The 19,048-nt window shown below is 37.2% G+C and overlaps 1 protein-coding gene across 2 annotated transcripts in view; it reads right to left on the reverse strand.

Moving 5' to 3' along the window:
* The window catches only part of LOC106872555 (tRNA:m(4)X modification enzyme TRM13 homolog), a 51,081-nt gene that overhangs the window by 2,282 nt on the left and 29,751 nt on the right, over positions 1–19,048 (reverse strand). The window contains exons 5-13 of one of the 2 annotated variants that reach the window (XR_016243120.1): positions 18,002–18,071; positions 13,090–13,196; positions 10,821–10,899; positions 9,527–9,615; positions 6,702–6,780; positions 4,949–5,023; positions 3,374–3,437; positions 1,073–1,275; positions 227–585 (exon numbers count right to left, since the gene is read on the reverse strand). Coding sequence is in view for 1 of the 2 variants with exons in the window: in XM_014919582.3 (XP_014775068.2) it covers positions 1,073–1,275; positions 3,374–3,437; positions 4,949–5,023; positions 6,702–6,780; positions 9,527–9,615; positions 10,821–10,899; positions 13,090–13,196; positions 18,002–18,071 (766 nt within the window). In the remaining variant the exon portion in view is untranslated. The remainder of the gene's footprint in view (positions 1–226; positions 586–1,072; positions 1,276–3,373; positions 3,438–4,948; positions 5,024–6,701; positions 6,781–9,526; positions 9,616–10,820; positions 10,900–13,089; positions 13,197–18,001; positions 18,072–19,048) is intronic. The other variant, XM_014919582.3, reaches the window with a different exon arrangement.

A 19,048-nucleotide genomic window follows, 5' to 3' on the forward strand; every position in this document is an offset into this window, starting at 1 on the left:
GTCCATATAAGATTTTGCTGTTAAAAACTATGCCCAATAAATCAGTTATACTTCTACAATTCACAAAATATTTCAACATTTTTTTATAAAATTCCTACAAATGTTTAATTATAAAATTTGATGGGGTTTGTTTAAACTTCAAAAAACTATGGGGGTCCAATAGAGTAAAATAGGAATTGAAAGGGTTCACAGGCAAAAAATGGTTAAGTACCACTGACCTACTGACCTAGACAATGAAGAAAAAGCTTCAAGACCACCTTAATGGTACAAACACCACCAGATTTCTCTTAAAGTTCTAGTACGGTTGAATAATTAATGAGTTCTTTTCAAGACCATGTAGTTCTGGGTTTGGTCCTACTGCATGGTACCATGGATAGTGTCTTCTGCCATAGTCTCAAGTTAATCCAATGCCCCATGAGAGGAACATGAAATGGAAACTGCACAAGCATAGTTGTGTGGATAAGAAGTTTGCTTCCCAACCACATGGTTTTGAGTTCAGTCCCAGTATATAGCACCATGAGTAAATGTGTTCTACTATAGCCCTGGCTTGACCAAAGCCTTGTGAGTGGATTTGGTAGTTGGAAACTGAAAGAATCACATTGTATGTACAGAAAACAGGAACCAATTATGTGTTAAGGTTCAGTATAATTTCATCATATAAATCATCTTCTATTGTATATTTCATAAAAATTCAACATAAGATGAATTTATCCACACAAATAGCTAAAACAAGGTGCATACTGGATGGGATAGTATAAGAATATATGGATAAAAAAACATATTGTGCAAAATTTGCTTCTGTCTGGTTAAAAGTAATCAGTTAGGGAATTTTTTTTTGTAAAACACCAGAAGGGGGAAAGTTATATAATGCCATTCAGTGAAAGGGACTACTGAGCTATAAAAGTTTGAGAACCACTGATGTAGAAGATGGTGCCCCAGCATGGCCACAGTCCAATGGACTGGAGTCCATAAAAGGAGGAAAGAATAACATAACATTCTATACATTAAGATATATATAAGATATATTAAATATAGATGAGGTGGGAGGTAAGATGTTAGGTGAAATTTTTACCATTGTTCTTGGTAGCTGTTTCTGCTCCAGGGGTTTGTGTTTCTCTCCATCCTTTCCATACACATGTTGCCCAACTTGACATGCTAGTCATTAGTTGAAAGTCAGCTCCAGTCAGACCAACATCTTTGAAAAACTTCTTGCCAGTATAGGCGACCCATGTACAGCGGTGGTGGCAACATGTTGCTAAGACAATTCCAGCAAGTCTACAATGAAGAAGATATTGAAGAATTTTAAGAATATGGAATGGTTAAAGTCAAGTCAATATATCATGATGATGATCATCATCATCATCATCAGTAGCAGCATAATTTAACATCTGTTTTTCATGTTGGCATGGGTTGAATGGTTTGGCTGGAAAGGCCAGGATCCACACCATGCTCCATTGTTTGTTCTGATATGGTTTCTATGGCTGGACACCTTTCCTTATACCAGCCACTCCACAGAGTTACTGAGTGCTTTTTATGTGACACCAGCACCAGTATCAATTCTGCTGTGACAGACGGATCTCCTTGAGTATAGCAAGGTGCCAGATATCTCAGTCCTCTGTCATCTCCTTTGTAAGGCTCAGTGTCTGGAGATCAGCCTTCGATATATTGTTGCATGTCTTCTCAGGTTTCCCTCTTCCACATGTTCCATCCACTTTAATTGATTGGCACTTCTGTATGCGAGCGTCTACAGCCACATGCAGTGTGCAACTATCTACATTAAGAGACACAGGCATGGTTATGTGATAAGATGTTCATTTTGGAACCATGTTGTTAAGGGTTTGTTCCCACTGTGTGGACATTATCACTGGTGTTTGCTATTATCAACACAGGTTGACCAATGCCATGACATACAAAATTGGTCGATGTCAAGCCACTGAGCTGATCATTGTCTGAAGGACTTGGAGAAATTGTAACTTACTTAGAAATAGCTGCAGGTTAGTAACAGGATGCTCATCTGACATAGAAAAATCTGCTTCAACAAAGTTTTGCCTGACCCAAACCAGCATGTGGATGTTAAAATGATAATGATGATGAAGACGATGATGAAGAGATGATGGAGAATAGGAACAGATAAAAGTCTAATAAGGCTAAAAATAACAGTTAGAGCAGTGGTTCTCAACCTGGGTCCAAATGGTCCTTGAGGTCCACATGTCCATATAAGATTTTGTTGTCAAAATTTATCAGCAATAAATTGGTTATACTTCAACAATACACGAAACATTTTAAGAATTTTTTTTAGATACAATTACTAATAATATTTAATCATAAGAATACGTTTTTTTTTAAACACTGAATGGCTAGGAGGGTCCATCTAAATACAATAGGAATCAAAGGGATCTATAGGTAAAAAATGGTTGAGAAACACTATGCTAGAGTAAGGGCTGAGTAGTTGAGCTATGTAGGGGGTTAGATAGGGACGCCAGTTAACTATTGGGGGTAGTTAGTTAGGTCAGAGAGCTAGGTAGTGGGTTAGGTAGGGACTGTGTAGAGGAGTGATAGACACTGAACAGAGGATTGGCTAGGGAATAGATAAAGGCTAGATTGGTGTGAGTTGCCACCAGTTAACTATTGGGGGTAGTTAGTTAGGTCAGAGAACTAGGTAGTGGGTTAGGTAGGGACTGTGTAGAGGAGTGATAGACACTGGACAGAGGATTGGCTAGGGAATAGATAAAGGCTAGATTGGTGTGAGTTGCCACCAGTTAACTATTGGGGGTAGTTAGTTAGGTCAGAGAACTAGGTAGTGGGTTAGGTAGGGACTGTGTAGAGGAGTGATAGACACTGGACAGAGGATTGGCTAGGGAATAGATAAAGGCTAGATTGGTGTGAGTTGCCACCAGTTAACTATTGGAGGTAGTTAGTTAGGTCAGAGAGCTAGGTAGTGGGTTAGGTAGGGACTGTGTAGAGGAGTGATAGACACTGGACAGAGGATTGGTTAGGGAATAGATAAAGGCTAGATTGGTGTGAGTTGACACCAGTTAACTATTGGGGGTAGTTAGTGAGTTGCCAGTTAATTAAGAAGAGTAGCCACTAGTTAATTAAGGAAGGTAAACACTAATAAATTACTAAGATCAGTTAGTTCTCAGTTGATTAATGAGAGTAACCATGAGTTAATTACTGAAGATAGTCACTAATTAACTAGCAATGGTAGCCACTAGTTAATTATTGAAGGTAGTGTAGCCTTCAGGTAATTAATGAGAGTAGTCACAGCCTAATTAATGAGGTTGAACATATATGTATGTGATGAAGGTCTATTTATTTTAACACACACTGTCCAAGGGACATGATGGTATCATTACAAGGAATAAATACATACGAGAACTTATTTTCAGATTCTTTTCCATTTTCTCTTGATTCAGTCAGACATCTCAAAGCAAAATCTAGAGAGAAATTTAAAATATCTGATATTAATAATCTATACATTAACGAGAGCATAATTAGCAATGTTGCTTGTTCAGATGAGACAAATATTCAAAAAATAATAATTAATAAAATTTGATTTAATATATATTGAGAAAACACTTCACTTTCAAATAGTGGCAATAGTTGCTGATCTTCTCTACATGATGCCTCAAAAAGTCTTCAAATGATGATGGTGGTAATGATAATGAGTGACTCATATCATATTAGAATATAGTTCAGTGGAGTACAACTCATTATACCTCGGATAGAAAATGTGTCTATGCACTCATATCTTTTAGATTCTATTTCACCTGGTACTAAGATAAACTAAACAAATTGGTTAATTATTTATTAAAACCCAACATTAATCATGAGCAGCATTCAACTAGAGCCCATACAATTGCTCCTAATGTTGGGTCACACTATCACTAACAATCTCCCCAGGATGAAAGCACATCCTTAGGATAGTTAGGACCACATCCCAACAACTGGCCCTTCTATTTAGAGCCAGAAGATGTTTTAGTACCCAACAATTATTGACACTTGATGAAGCTCAGGTAAAGCCCACAATGGAGTTTGTTATCACATCTGGGATAATACTGCTGCTGCATGTACAGATGTACAGTTAGTGCCAGATTTACCATTGTGCTTAGGTATGCTTAAGCACAGGGCCCCAATGACTAGGAGGGGGGATCTTTCTACCCACAAAATATTTTACTACAAATTTTTCAAATGTTCAAATGTTTTACCTAACAGTTATAAAAATGAAATTAATAATGTGAATGCTTTTATACGTTATTTTTTAATGTAACATTGTGCATAAACAATTCTCTATGCAAAAAATTGTTTTTGACCTCTAATATGACACAATATGAACATACTCATTATATTAAACAATAAAAAAATATTTTAATAAAATAATTTGCATGATTAAAATTAAATATTTTCACTGTGTATACTCATACAAAAATATATCATAGATAATTTGTATTCAAACATGTACAGTATACCTGTACATATAGGTATACTAGACTGCATCTAGAAAAGGGCTACTGGACTGACTGGTATAAAAGCACACACAGACATGCTTCAGCTTCTGGCCCACAGGGATGCAGTCTGCTCTCTCTGTCTTTTTCATTGCTGCTATAATGGCTCCTGCTTCTTTGAGCTGGCAGGGCTCATTATTTCACACAGGCATCCTTGTTTCACTTGTGTCACCTTCTCTCATCACCCTTATTAATCCCAAAACCCTGCATTAATTACTTCACCCAGTTGTTCCTTCTAGATCATCAACCCTTTGGAATTTTCTCCCTGCTCATATCTTTCCCACAGGTGTTGACTTACAAAGGTTCAAATGAAGCGTTAACGACATCAACTTAATCAGTCTTGAAGGACCTGCAAATGCCATGAGTACCGTTCCTTCTTTCTGACCCAGCAGATAGAAAAAAAATTTTTTTAATTAAAAGATTAAATAAAAGAATTTCCTTACCTGTTCCAGCACCACAAAGATGTTTTCCCATCCCTACCAAGGGTCGTTTACTGTTTTTAATAGATGGCACCAGTGCTGTTTGGAAATAACAAGAAAGAGAAAAGAAATCAAACCATGAACCAAATTAAAAATTATATTTTTTTAAGCTAATAACAGATTCTATCAGAATCAGAGGATTCTACCCAAAGTAATTTATCTATTCCACACTTTGTCTTTGGTACAATGACAATTTTTTATATAATTCATCCTGAAGATAAGGGTAAGAATCTATAAAGTAAGGTGGCGAGCTAGCAGAAACATTAATGCGACGTGCGAAATGCTTAGCGGTATTTCGCTTGCTGTTACGTTCTGAGTTCAAATTCCGCCGAGGTCGACTTTGCCTTTCATCCTTTCGGGGTCGATTAAATAAGTACCAGTTACGCACTGGGGTTGATATAATCGACTTAATCCGTTTGTCTGTCCTTGTTTGTCCCCTCTGTGTGTAGCCCCTTGTGGGCAGTAAAGAAATAAGAATCTATAAAGTAAGTCGTCATCGTTGTCATCATCATCATTTAACATGGTGTCCATGCTGGTATGGTAAGTATTAGTTTCAAATTTTGGCACAAGACCAGCAATCTTGATGGCGGCATAAAATCGTTTAAATCAACCCCACGGCTCAACTGGTATTTATTTTATTGACCCTGAAGGGAAGAAAGGCAAAGTAAACCCTGGCAACATATGAACCTAGAACATAAAGACAGATAAAATATGCCTCTAAGCATTTTGCCTGGCATGCTAATGCTTCTGCCATCCCCTGCCTTTATTCTGTAAAGTATTAAACCCACTTAATGTGGCAAACATGAAAACTTTAAGTAATAAAGAGTAATTAATTTGTGTTGAAGAGATGTAAACATTAGGTCAATGTTCAGTTGAATTTAGTGGGATTTGAGCAACGAACTAACTATTAAGGATATGAATACTTTAAGTGGAATATGACTGCTACTAGACCTGAAGAAAAAAAATAATGACCTCATTGCCTTCTCAGGGGCTTAAACCCTTTAGCTTTCAGATAACTCCATCGCATGTATTGTTTATTCATTCAAATTGCTTTGAATTAGTCATGCATTACTTGGTAGCTTCCAGATTTCAAAGATGTGATTGTTTACTTTTAGAATGACACTACAAGGTAGCTGTGAAAGGCCTTATCAGCTCAGTTTGAACACAAAACAGGTAGAATATTTGGACTTGATATGGCCAGTTTGAATGCTAAAGGGTTAAAGATTTAAGCTATCCAGTAATTTTGAAATTGTCATGTGTGTGTGTGTGTGTGTGTGTGTGTGTGTGTGCATGCATGAGTAAATGTTTATAAAAAGTACTCAATCAAAGCTGTGGGTACAAATGATGATTGCATCATTTGTGGTTGGGCCACAGCCTGAGAGATTGGTTGACATTTTCTCTCAGCAGATCATTTGCTAATTCTGTGCATTACAATTCATCTGGAATAAACATATCTATTCCCTTCTTTGAAAAACAGTTATGGGTTGGTAACAGGAAAAGCATCCAGCTGTAAAAATCCTACTTCTGTTACCTCTCAACAGCAACGGCAACAACAGCAGCAGCAACAGCCACTGCCACTGCCACTACCTGCAGCAGCAGCAAGTGGAGCAGCAGTGTACCAGTGAAGTAACAGTTCCATTAGAAACATTTCCAAAGAAGGCTCAGAGGAACTTACACATGCAAGCAACAGAAGAGAAGATGAAGTCAGAGTTCTTACCTAAACATAAATGTTGAAGGTCAGTGTTGAGTCTCACAAAAGTTGGTCCACTTTCGCTAAACTGATGGGAAAGTTCAAGCTAGGTTGAAGAAAAATATTTTCAAAATGAGACAGAGTAAAACTATATATGGGAGGTTGCTGAAAAGTTGCTGGCTTTAAGGGTACTGTGGAAGGCCTGGTTGGAAGCCCAAACTTCTGAGTTCTTTAACAGAACTTGGGGTCCTTCACTTTCAGTGATTCACATGCAAAAGTAGACCTGGGAACAATAGAGGCTGAGAGGTGGTTCCACGCTCCTTAAAACCCTGGAATTCCTGAACCAAGGTCCCACTATTGGATGTAATTTAAAGTTATAGTCAGGACATACATACACACACACACACATATGTATCCGAATTGACAGTACCTTGGTAGATAAAACAATTAAGAGTATGAAGACAGGGAAAGCCCCCAGCCCATCAGGAACCACCCCAGAGATGCTCAAAATATCTAGCAGTGTCGGTTATAGCCTAGTCATCCGTATAGTTAACCAGGTGATACATGAAGGAGCCATACCCAATGCCTGGTGTAGCAGCACCATAGTCAACTGCTACAAAGGTAAAGGTGACGCTTTAGATACAAATAATTACAGAGGTATCAAGTTGTTGGATCACATAATGAAGGTCACGGAGAGGGTCATAGCCTAACTAATTAGGGAGAGAGTCAGATTAGATGAGATGCAGTTTGGGAAAAGCATCCACTGATGCTATATTTCTGGTAAGACAGATGCAGGAGAAATACCTAACCAAAGATAGACCTCTGTACCTGGCTTTCGTTGACATGGAGAAAGCCTCTGACAGGGTCCCCCGATCCCTTATGTGGTGGTCAATGAGGAAACTATGGATAGAAGAATGGTTAGTGAGAGCTGTCAGTAAGGTGAGGGTTGGCAACGAGTACAGTGAAAAATTCCAGGTAGAGGTAGGGGTCCACCAAGGTTTAGTCCTCATCCCCCTCCTATTTATCATAGTCCTCCAGGCAATAACACAGGAATTCAAGACAGGATGCCCCTCGGAGCTCCTTTATGCTGATGACCTTGCTCTAATTGCTGAGTCACTATCAGAACTAGAGGAGAAGTTTCAGGTGTGGAAGCAAGGATTAAAATCGAAGGGCCTTAGAGTCAACCTAGCTAAAACCAAAGTCCTAATAAGTAGGAAGGCAGACAAACCACAAATCCCTTCACGTAGATGGCCCTACTCGATCTGTAGAAAAGGTGTATGTAGAAACTCTGTAAGATGTACCCAGTGTAAGCTATGGACACATAAGGGGTGCAGTAATATCAAAAGGAAGGCTAACTAGCAAGATAGTTTTTGTATGTGGCAGATACCTTCTCTAAGCTTTGAATCCTAGAAAGGACATTAATCCTAAACTATCAAAGCAAAATGCTGAATGCATACTGAAATAATTTATTTGCTTTTTAATCTTTTACCTGTTCTGTCTGGAGGAAAGGGCAGTGTTCTCTAAGATTGGTGAGACTGATGCTGTTAGTATTCTATATAAATTGTTGCAGGTTAACACCAGTAGCAAAGGCATGAGCAGAGAGAAGGTAACAGAGGGCATGATGTTCTTGGAAGAAAGGACTTGGTATGGTGGTTAGTGCAGGCCTAATAGAGTTGGAAGCAACAACAGTGATATGAAGTGGAGAGAATGGATTCAGGGTGTTTGAATAATGGAAGTATGAAACCAAGCAGCACCTGAGGTCATTATATTAGTGATAGCAAAAAAAACTATGAGAGCAGTCAGCATGCCTGTGAGCCAGAGGGTGGAGTGTGCTCTCACATGCACAAATACCCTTTGAAATACTACAATATCATAGGATCCCAACTACAGTAACATGCAATCTGGACAAAGTACTGCATTTCTTTCTCTCCTTTCTCTTTACACTGAATTTGCATTTTAATTGATAATGTCATCACACTGATCTTCCTTATACAGTAAAATCTTCACTGTTTCCCAAATAAATGACAATACGGTATTTTAATGTTTTGGATCATTTCTTCTCCCTTCTTCCTTTTTCTTAATAAAATGACATGACAACCACTTCAACAGATACACAAATACACTAATATACACTTTTTAAACCTGTACCATAGGATAGGTCTTTGGTGGGCTTTGTCTAATCTGTGTGGTAGCCACATTAACTGTTTCTTCCTTAAACATTACATGCATTCAACATACGGTTTACCCAGCAAAGTGACCACATTGTGTGGTCTGCAAACCCTACATTGTGCCACTGATTTCAACAGACTTACAAACATGCATATATACATATACTAACCCATTTAAACAAACAGAGGTACACAAATCCCTCAAAAATACAAAAGCCAACAAAGCAGTGAATACAATGCCTGAGTGTCAGATGAAATATCTTGTGGGTTTTGGTTATGACCCTTTATATTCTATGTTCAATTTCTTGCCAAAATTAACATCGCCTTTCACTACCACCATCACCATCACTATCATTTAACATGCATTTTCCATGCTGGCACAAGTTGGGTGGTTTGAGAGAAGCTGGCCAGGCAGAAGACAGCACCAGGCTTCACTGCCAGTTTCGGCATGGTTTTATGGTTGGATGCCCTTCCTAACATCAATCACCTTACAGAGTGAACTTATCCTTTCAGGATATATAAAATAAACAAACTAAAGTACCAATAAAGTACTGAGGTCGATATAATTGACTGTTCCCTTCTTGCCAAATTAATGATCCTGTAATTATATTAGAAACAATTATCTTTAACAAAACATAAACATGTAGAAAAAAACATGAATTTCAGAAATAGTGTTAAACCTACCTTATATCTGATATGACTTTTATCTACTAAAACGTAGAGGCCATCTTCATTATCAGGAATTGCTTTCTGAAGACAATTAGAGAGTTGACCTGAAATGTAGATATAGAATATTTATTTTATTATGTATCTTTTTTTTTATAACCAGGTGGAAGACTACCTGTAGACCCTTTACAGGGTCTCTGAGATTGATGGGAGGGAAAAAGGAAGTTATCCTCAAACTGAAGGTTTACAACAGAGTGAACCCTAATGAAGACACCCAAGGGCCAGGTGGTGATGTTAAACCAAGAAATGGATTATCTGATCCTCAAGCAGGCCTTGGTAAGATTTGAACTCAGAACATAAAGAACCAAAACCGACACCATAAAGTATCTGATCCTATGATTTTAGATTTCCACCAATTCAATGCGGTGGATTGGTACTTTTTTTATCAACCCTGCCCATTGAAAGGCTGAAAAGCTAAGTTAACATTGGCAGGATTTGAACATAGTGTGTTGAAAAAGCAAAGTTGATTTCAGAGTGATTTCAAAGAAAGTAAGCTGACTTTCGTGGAATTTTAACTCAAAATGTTGAGAAATCAAGGATTTGAATTAAGTTGTATGTACAAAAAAAAACAGACTGGATGAAGCTTGTATAAGGGAAGAATGGTGCTACATGGTAATGAGATGTGTGTTATCTAGCACTCTATCTCTCTGATGGATCATAAGTCTAGCTGTCCCTAATGAGTCAGTTGTGAAGTACACGTGCTATCCAAGGATAGTTGGCCTCATAGGTGGCACATGTGCTTCACAGACCCACAACAAATCAAATGACTTGAAATGTTTCAGTTTTGGAGGGAGAAGGGGCACTGCATAATACAGGGTATTTGGGCTAAATTTGATGAGTTTTTTTATGTCTCCTTTTTTCAGGAACAACTAAATGTATTGGTGAGCAGTCAATGGCTTTTGAGAGCATAAAGATTAATTTGAGAAAAAAAGTTAGATGATATGGAAAATTGTAAGCCACCTGAATATTGGAAAAGAGTAACCTGTATCATGATGATTTGTATCAGGTGTCAAAATGCCAACATCGTGACTACTGCTCAATGCTCTGTAAACACTATGAACATGACATGGACAGCTGCAATGGAGACTACACAACCATAACAAGCTGAAAGAGACACAGTAGTTCTGACTGTGTCCAAATGCTGGAATTCATCCTAACACATAGTAATCCATGGGATTTCATTCAAGAGAAATAAAAAAGGCCTGAATATAATGAAATAAAACACTGCAACAAAATGGAAATCTACCCTCACCTTTGCCAGCACCAAGTTCGACATAAGTGTAACCTTTCTTCAGTAAATTCAACTTCTCCAGATGACCAATAAGAGATGCCTTACCATAAACAAAGAAGATATAAAAGTAAATATTTCATTAACATATATTTGTATAATTAACTCTGAAATAGTCATTGTTTTGCTTAGTTTAATGCCAGCCTTTCCATGCTTGTATGGCTTAGATAGCAGATGACTGAAATAGGATTTTTAGAGCTGGATGCCCTTTCTGTCACCAACCCTTCAAGTAAGGTATATATATCTTTTTATATTCCAGAGGAATTTGAAAACACAGAGTAGGAAATGTCAACAAATATCACCAGCTGCTGCCCAACCACAAACAATGACATCACTATTTTTAGCCATAGATCATCACACACACAGAGAATATACAAGGAGCTTTTGTCAACTGATGTAATGTAATAGGTATGTACTACGAGCACTCAGCTTAGTTTGCCACAAGTAGTGAAATTTTTGATTTTGTGAAATTCGTGTTTTTATGTATGCTGTAGTCTGCAATTTTGTCATGGACAGGAACAAATAGCCAACATGAAATTTTGCGTTAAACTTGGGAAGTCTGCAATAGAGACATTGAGCATTCTTCAGCAAGCTTATAGTGATGAGGCATTGGGTTGTACACAATATTTGGAGTGGCATGGGTGCTTCAAAAGTGAAAGAACATCTCTGGAAGATGATGAGTGATCTGGAAGACCTGGCACGAATGTCACCATAGAGATATGGTATTGTGCATCAAGAATTTGTCCCCCAGGCCAGACCATCAATCAAGGGTTCTACGGCAATGTTTTGAAGCATTTGTGGGAGGACATTCAGTGGAAACCACCAGATCTGTGGAGCATGAAGAATTGGATTCTTCACAATGACAATGCACCTTGTCACCAAGCTCCACTCACTTGTGAGTTTCTTGCCAAAAGCAACACGGTATCACTTCCGCACCTGCCCTATTTGCCAGATTTAGCATGTGCGGACTTCGATCTCTTCGCCAAGATGAAAATGCAGTTCAAAGATTGTCATTTTAACAATGTTGTCGAGATCCAGAGAAAATCACAGAAAATCCTTAACTCGCTTATGGAAAACAATTTCCAGACCAGATTCCAGGCCAAGAACACTGGGACCATTGTATTACTGTGCAAAGTGACTATTTCAAAGGAGATGTTGTTAAAACTTAGGTAAATAAGTTATTTTTTATTAAACAAAACTAGTCCAAGAACCTTTTGATACCACCTTATATGTATGTATGTATATGTGAGTGAGTGTGTCTGTATGTGTGTGTGAGTGTATATATATGTTTGTATGTACTAGTCTGTCTCCACCTATCTTCATAATGACACTGATCTGGCAGCAGTAACAGATTTTGTATACATCATCATCATCATCCTCATCATCATCATCATCACCATCATCATTGCTGCTGCCACCATCACCATCATTATCATCATCTTTATGTCTGTTTCTCATGTCGGCATGGGTTGGGTGATTTAACAGGATCAGACAAGTTGGAGGACTGTGTCTTGTACAAATGTTTCGGTCTTCACTGTATCAGCACCCAACTGGTACTTGTTTGTTGCTGAGTAGACTGAAACAACATGAAATGAAGTGCCTTACTCAAGGATACAACATGCCACTTGGTTTAGGAATTGAACCCGTGACTTTATGATTATAAGCTGATCCCCATGAAACAATGAGTCATGCACCTTCAGATGCACAAAGTACATTAACATAGTTCTTATTTGTTCTAAAGTACAGCAAGAGTTAAAAACTGGGGGAACAATTGCAACAGGGTGTACTATGAAGGGATTTTGGCTGCTGTTTCAAGCAGGTAAAACACATTTATACAATAACTTAAAAAAGTTTGGCAGGGCCATAGGCAAAATGTCAGTCACATCATCATCATCATCGTCATCATTTAATGTCCATCTACCATTCTGACATGGGTTGGACAGTTTGACAGGAGCTGACAACCCAGAAGACTGCACCAGGCTTTCACTGTCTGTTTTGGCATGGTTTTTATGGCTCAATGCCCTTCCTAAGGCCAAAAAAAAAACCCCCCAAAAAAAACAGGGATTTGTGGGTAAGAATCTCACTGGAATCTGATAGTCCAGGATGCATTGCTTTCAACTTTATCTTCTATGATTACACATATTTTCCAGAAATCCCATTGGCTGATAACCAAACAAAGAACAATTCAAAACGTTATCATTAAAATTTGGAATATTTAGGCAAATAAAAGAACCTGTTGTCGTCTTTGGCGATGAGCTTGTATACCATAGTAAGGATTGTTCATTTCTTCGTACATGCAGCTGTGCCATAATTCTTCCTTTGTAATCTCAGGAGTGTGCGCTGAAATATAAAACCAAGCAGTATTGGTAATATCTGCAATCTCTATATAATAGTAGCTGATATAAATGCTTGGTTGGTTTGTTGATTTCTCTAGTCATATTTTACATCATATGGAGATATATACATACATACACAAACACACACACACACACACATATATATATATATATATATATATATATATATATATATATATATATATATATATATATATATATATAGCGAGAGAGAGAGAGAGAGAGTGGGGAGTGAGAGACAGAGTAAAAGAGAAAAACAGAGTGTGCATACTAGGCTTAGTGGTAGGCAATGAGTAAAGAAATGCTAAAACACACAGAGATAGAATCACAGGAGAAGAGAAGGAGGGGGAGGAAGAAGAAGAAAAAGGGTGTAAATGACAATAGTTACGATGGGGAGTTTAAATTTTGCAGACAGTTTTTCAGTGAAGTAGGTTAAAGTTGTGGTCATAAAAATCTAGTAAAAATAAGGACATATATTTATTGTAAATATACAAATGTATTCAAATGGGAAATTGTTTTCATTTAATTTTAGGGGGGGGGGAAGTTTTTTGAAGAAATTTGATAAGAGTTTAAATCAAAATAATTGCATCTATGCCATATTCAATATTACGTATGGTAGCACAAGTATTATAATGTGTTGTATGACGTTTAACATTAGTCTATTCTTTTCTTCTCTAGGCACAAAGCCCGAAAATTTGGAGGAGGGGGCCAGTCGATCAGATCGACCCCAGTACGCAACTGGCACTTAATTTATCGACCTCGAAAGGATGAAAGGCAAAGTCGACCATGGCGGAATTTGAACTCAGAACGTAAAAAACAGACGAAATACCGCTAAGCATTTCGCCCGGCGTGCTAATGTTTCTGCCAGCTCACCATCTTCATTTAACATTAGTATATTATAGAATTACTAAAGCTCGTAGGATTAAATTTTCAGTTTTCTAATTAGGAGGCACATACGTATGAACGTACACACACACACACACACACACATATAGGAACATGGATTCTGCTTACAAAATGTCTATCGCATGAAGGTATATTATATCTCGAAGAGGAGCAATCTATGTTCATAAGAAGATAATTTTGTGTCTTTAAGTCAGGCATTTAACTTAACAAGGATACTATGTAATTAAAATAATATTTAACGGTTAAAGACTAGAGTTGTAATATAAAGGGAAGTAATCTTAGGAATTAGTAACTCGGTAATAAAATTACTTCCCTTTAGCAAGTAACTTAGTAAATCCGTCGCTACTCGAACAGGTGGAGTTATACAAAGGGCATCAGATTATTTATTTCGTCTTTTGGCACAGAGTTGTATTCATGAAACAAATTTCATTTAAGCTAAGCTATCAGTAAACCGGTATCATATAGAAGAACGGTTTTCTACTGCAAGTAACGGGGTTATATTTTTCTTTCAATTCCTATATCTCTATTTCTGATCGAAGGTGAGCAGGAATCTTAAGGGGTGGGGCCTGTGAGAACTGGAAAGGGGAAAGATACGTCAAAAAGTATAGAATAGATAGACCGGATTTGTGCTCAAATCGAAGCCCAAATATTCAGCGTCCTAATTATGTGAGACGTAGTCCAGCTGAAGAAGAAGAGTTCAGAAGAGACTAATTGAAACAAAGATAAAAGATGGACAAGCAGTTGTTTGTGCATCAAAACATTTATAAACATGTTACAAAAATGTGTCCATCTTCTGTCTGTGCATGTGTGTATATATATGAGAGGTATTGGTATCCAGGAGACCCAAGGTGGCAGATAACACTATGTAAGTGCTATGGAAGGACCGAAGTTGAACTCTCAGTTCGATAATGATACGAGTGTGGAGTCTAATGCTGGTTTTATATGAGCATGTATATGTTAAATAAAATGAGACAACAAAACCTTCTCGGATCTTTTCCTTTTGGCCGGCACATAGAAAAAAAAATTTTTTGTAACTAAACACTTTCAAATTTCGTATACTGGTAGAATGTGTCATTTAAAACATCATTTACTCTTGGCGTTTTTAAGAAAATTATTTTTCAAAATTATTTCGTGTTAAAGTTGTCGTATTTCGGTAATTCCAACCAATCAATGACGTCTATTGAGGTGAAAACAATTACTGCTGTGATTTGTCAACAAGACGTTCTGTCGGTGTAAATTTACTTTGTCTCTGTTATTTATGACATCGTACGTGCGTCTGTACTGGCTTTAGCTTTGGGGGGTTAGGATTTTAGAGTTAGGGTTAGGTTAGGGGTTTTTTCAGCTACTATTTTCGGAAAGACATTTTTGACTCCCTCCCCCTCCAATTTCTTCATTTTTCACATTTTTCCATAACTCTAACACTAAAATCCCAAACCCTAACCCTAAAACCCCAACCCTAACCCTAATCCTAAAACCCTAACCCTAACTCTAAAACTCTATCCCTAAGCCTAAAACACTAACCCTGACCCTAAAACCTCAAACCAGTACAAACGCACGAACGATGTCATAAATAACAGTGACAAGCGAAATATTTACCGCCGATAGTTGTTGTTGACAAACAACGGCAGTAATTTTATTCAAGGGAAAAGATCCCAAAATAAGCAATTTAGAAACCACTAAAACAAAACGAAAATACTTCCACAAACAAAATAAACTGAAAAAAAATTTTAAATAACTAATAACTGAATTGATTAAACTATATACACGTGTATCTCAAATGTAAATATATCAGAAATAACAGTGACAAAGTAAATTTACACCGCCAGAACGTCTTGTTGACAAACTACAACAGTAATTGTTTTCACCTCAATAGACATCATTGATTGGTTAAAATTACCGAAATACGACAACTTTAACACAAAATAACTTCGAAAATGAAGAATTTTCTTAAAAACGCCAAGAGTAAATGATGTTTTAAATGACACATTCTACCAGTATACGAAATTTGAAAGTGTTTAGTTACAAAAAATTATTTTTTCTATGTGCCGGCCAAAAGGAAAAGATCCACCTTCTCTTTATAAATGTCCTGAAAATGCCACACAGCCTTGACTTTGCTGTCTCACTTTATTTAAAACACACACACACATTATATATATATATATATACCTGAGTAAGCATGTAAATGTGAAACAAGGTGGAAAAATGAGTACTCAAATACCAGAGGTAGAATAATATGCTTTATTTAAAAGCATTTTAACAAAACTGTCCGATGAACGGGAACGTGAAACTCTGAGTAACAGCTTTTGTTATATTTCTGCTGCTTTAAATAGATATATATAGACACACGTAGCCAGTCTTACGAATGCCTATATATATATATATATATATATATATAAGGCACACATAAGACTGGTTAAGACGGTCTCTTTGCAACCATGTAGTTTTGAGTTCAGTCCTACTATGCAGCACCTTGAGCAAATGTCTTCTAATATAGCCCCTAATATAGCCTTATGAGTGAAATTCGTAGATGGAAACTGTGTGGAAGCCTGTTATATACACCTCCTGGTGCTGTATGAACATTTAATGTGGTTTTAGAGTCAAGTTTTGGCTGCTATATCTAGCATGGTGGTATCTCTATCTCTTAGATACCCTTAATTATAATTTTAATAATAATTATTACCTATGACATTTTTATTCCCATGCTAGCCACCTGATATGATCGGTATTTTAACGATCTTATCCTTATTTATATGAATATATATATGTACATATATATTAGAAATAATACATTTTTAAATCTCTCAGAGAGACTTAAGCAGTAGTGATGCGATAAAGTAGTTGTATACTGTCAACTTAACGTGACAGTCCCAATAAGGGAATCATACTACTGCTATTTTAGCCCTAGGAAACTGGACTGCTTCCTGTCGGCCTTGACACATTTCCTGTGTCCTTATGTTTACGTGAGGGAGACAAGCACCTCTACCCAGCCTAGCCTGCATTCAGGGACATTCAGGCTGATGACGAGCAAAAACTCAGAAACATGTTCTTAAACCTACCTACGTAATATTGTGAGCCTTAAAACATTTGTTTAACAAATTCTCCATATTAATACCACTATGACAAACTTAAATATAACAGAAAAAAAACATAAATAATACCAATGTGCCAGCCAAATAAACCTCACCACACACCTACATTTTTGGGGGAAGCCTTAGATACTAATTCCCTAAAAGCTAACATACCAAGAAAACACACGTAACTATTAAGGTTACAACACTGGACTGAACTCTAGGATTTAATCTTCACATTCACAAAACAAAAGGTATCTCAATAAAACCAACAGCAACCACACCATGTGACAGATCTGCTGATTAGCCACCTTTCTATGTTCCTTTGTGAAACCCTTTGACCTATATATGACACACCTAAAGATACACACCAAATTACATAGCTATATGTACATGCATGAATAAATTATACTCCTTAGCACTTCCTAAATTTAGTCACTAAAATTCTCCATACCATTTTACCACCACAATCTAACACAGAACATAATTATCATTCAACAAAACTCAAGTTACATTAGAAAATTTTAACTTAACAGAAATTATATATAAAGTCAAAATATAAATGATAGCCGAAACTTTGAAGACACTGTCACTACTATTCTTGTTAAAGGACAATGTGTGTGTATGTGTGTGTGTGTGCATGAGAGAGAGAGAGAGAGACAGACAGACAGACAGATAGATAGACAGAAATATGTATTTCTTTTCTAAGACAAAGACAGAGGAATGAATACAAGTACTATCTCCAACCATATTAAAGGTCCACCAATGCTAATTGGGTCTACAGTGAAATTAAGAAAGCAAATAATTTCAATACCTTTATAGATCTGATCAATTTGTTGTATGAGTGATGTCAGGTGGTCGCTGGAAGCTGTCAAAACTGACACCTGCAAGAAATTATAAATATATATATTTATATATCAACAGTAGTGTCCTAGCATGACTGCAGCTTTAAAGCTGAAACAATTTAAATAGTTCATATATATAGTGGTATCTTGACTTATGACTGTCCCAACTAACGAGTTTTTCAAGATACAAGCTGTCTCTCGGCCAACTTTTTGCTTTGAATTGCAAGCTGAAATTCAGGTTATGAGCCAGCTTCAGATACCTCACCGCTATTTGGTGTAGCAAACGCTACATTGAATGCTGTAACACCACTCAGCATTCCGTATCTTACTCGATAGCTAGATAGACATGCACGTTAGCAAGTGCGAAGATCATTAATGGATTGTTAGCTAGACAGGTGGCAAAATGCTTACTTAGTCATTGCAGGCTATAGAAGCATCAGTGTTGTGCTCACAATTGTGCTTGCAGTTATTTTTCAAAACTTCGTTTTTCCAACCATGGGTCTGAAGAATGTGAGTGTGAAGGACAGTGCTGAGGAGAAGAAGGAGAAGAAGTGGATGATGTGCATTGAATTAAAGAAAGAAATTATTGTAAAATATGACCAAAGTGTGCATGTAGTCAACTTGATGAAGCAGTACGAGCACAGCACTTCTACGATCTGCACCATATTGAAGCAGGATGAGTCGATAAAGCCTACAATGCCACCCAAGGGCGTTAAAATAATTTCCAAACAGCAGACATCTATCCATGGAAATATAGAGAAGTTGCTGATGGTGGGGTTGACTGAGAAGCAGTTCGCAGGAGATACTGTGATGGAGGCTATAATCTGTGAGAAGGCACGAGCTATTTATGCTGGTCATAACCAGACCCCAGGCAGTTGCACGGATGAGGCAACAGGCGAACCGTTTAAGGCCAGCTGGAGATGGTTTGAGAATTTTAAAATGAGAACCGGTATTCACTTCATTGTCAGATATGGTGAGGCAGCAAACATGGATATGAAAGCAGCTGAAGATTACTT

The sequence above is a fragment of the Octopus bimaculoides genome, chromosome 9, assembly GCF_046866305.1.
Source record: "Octopus bimaculoides isolate indiv1 chromosome 9, ASM4686630v1, whole genome shotgun sequence".
Classification (NCBI taxonomy): Eukaryota; Metazoa; Mollusca; class Cephalopoda; order Octopoda; family Octopodidae; genus Octopus; species Octopus bimaculoides.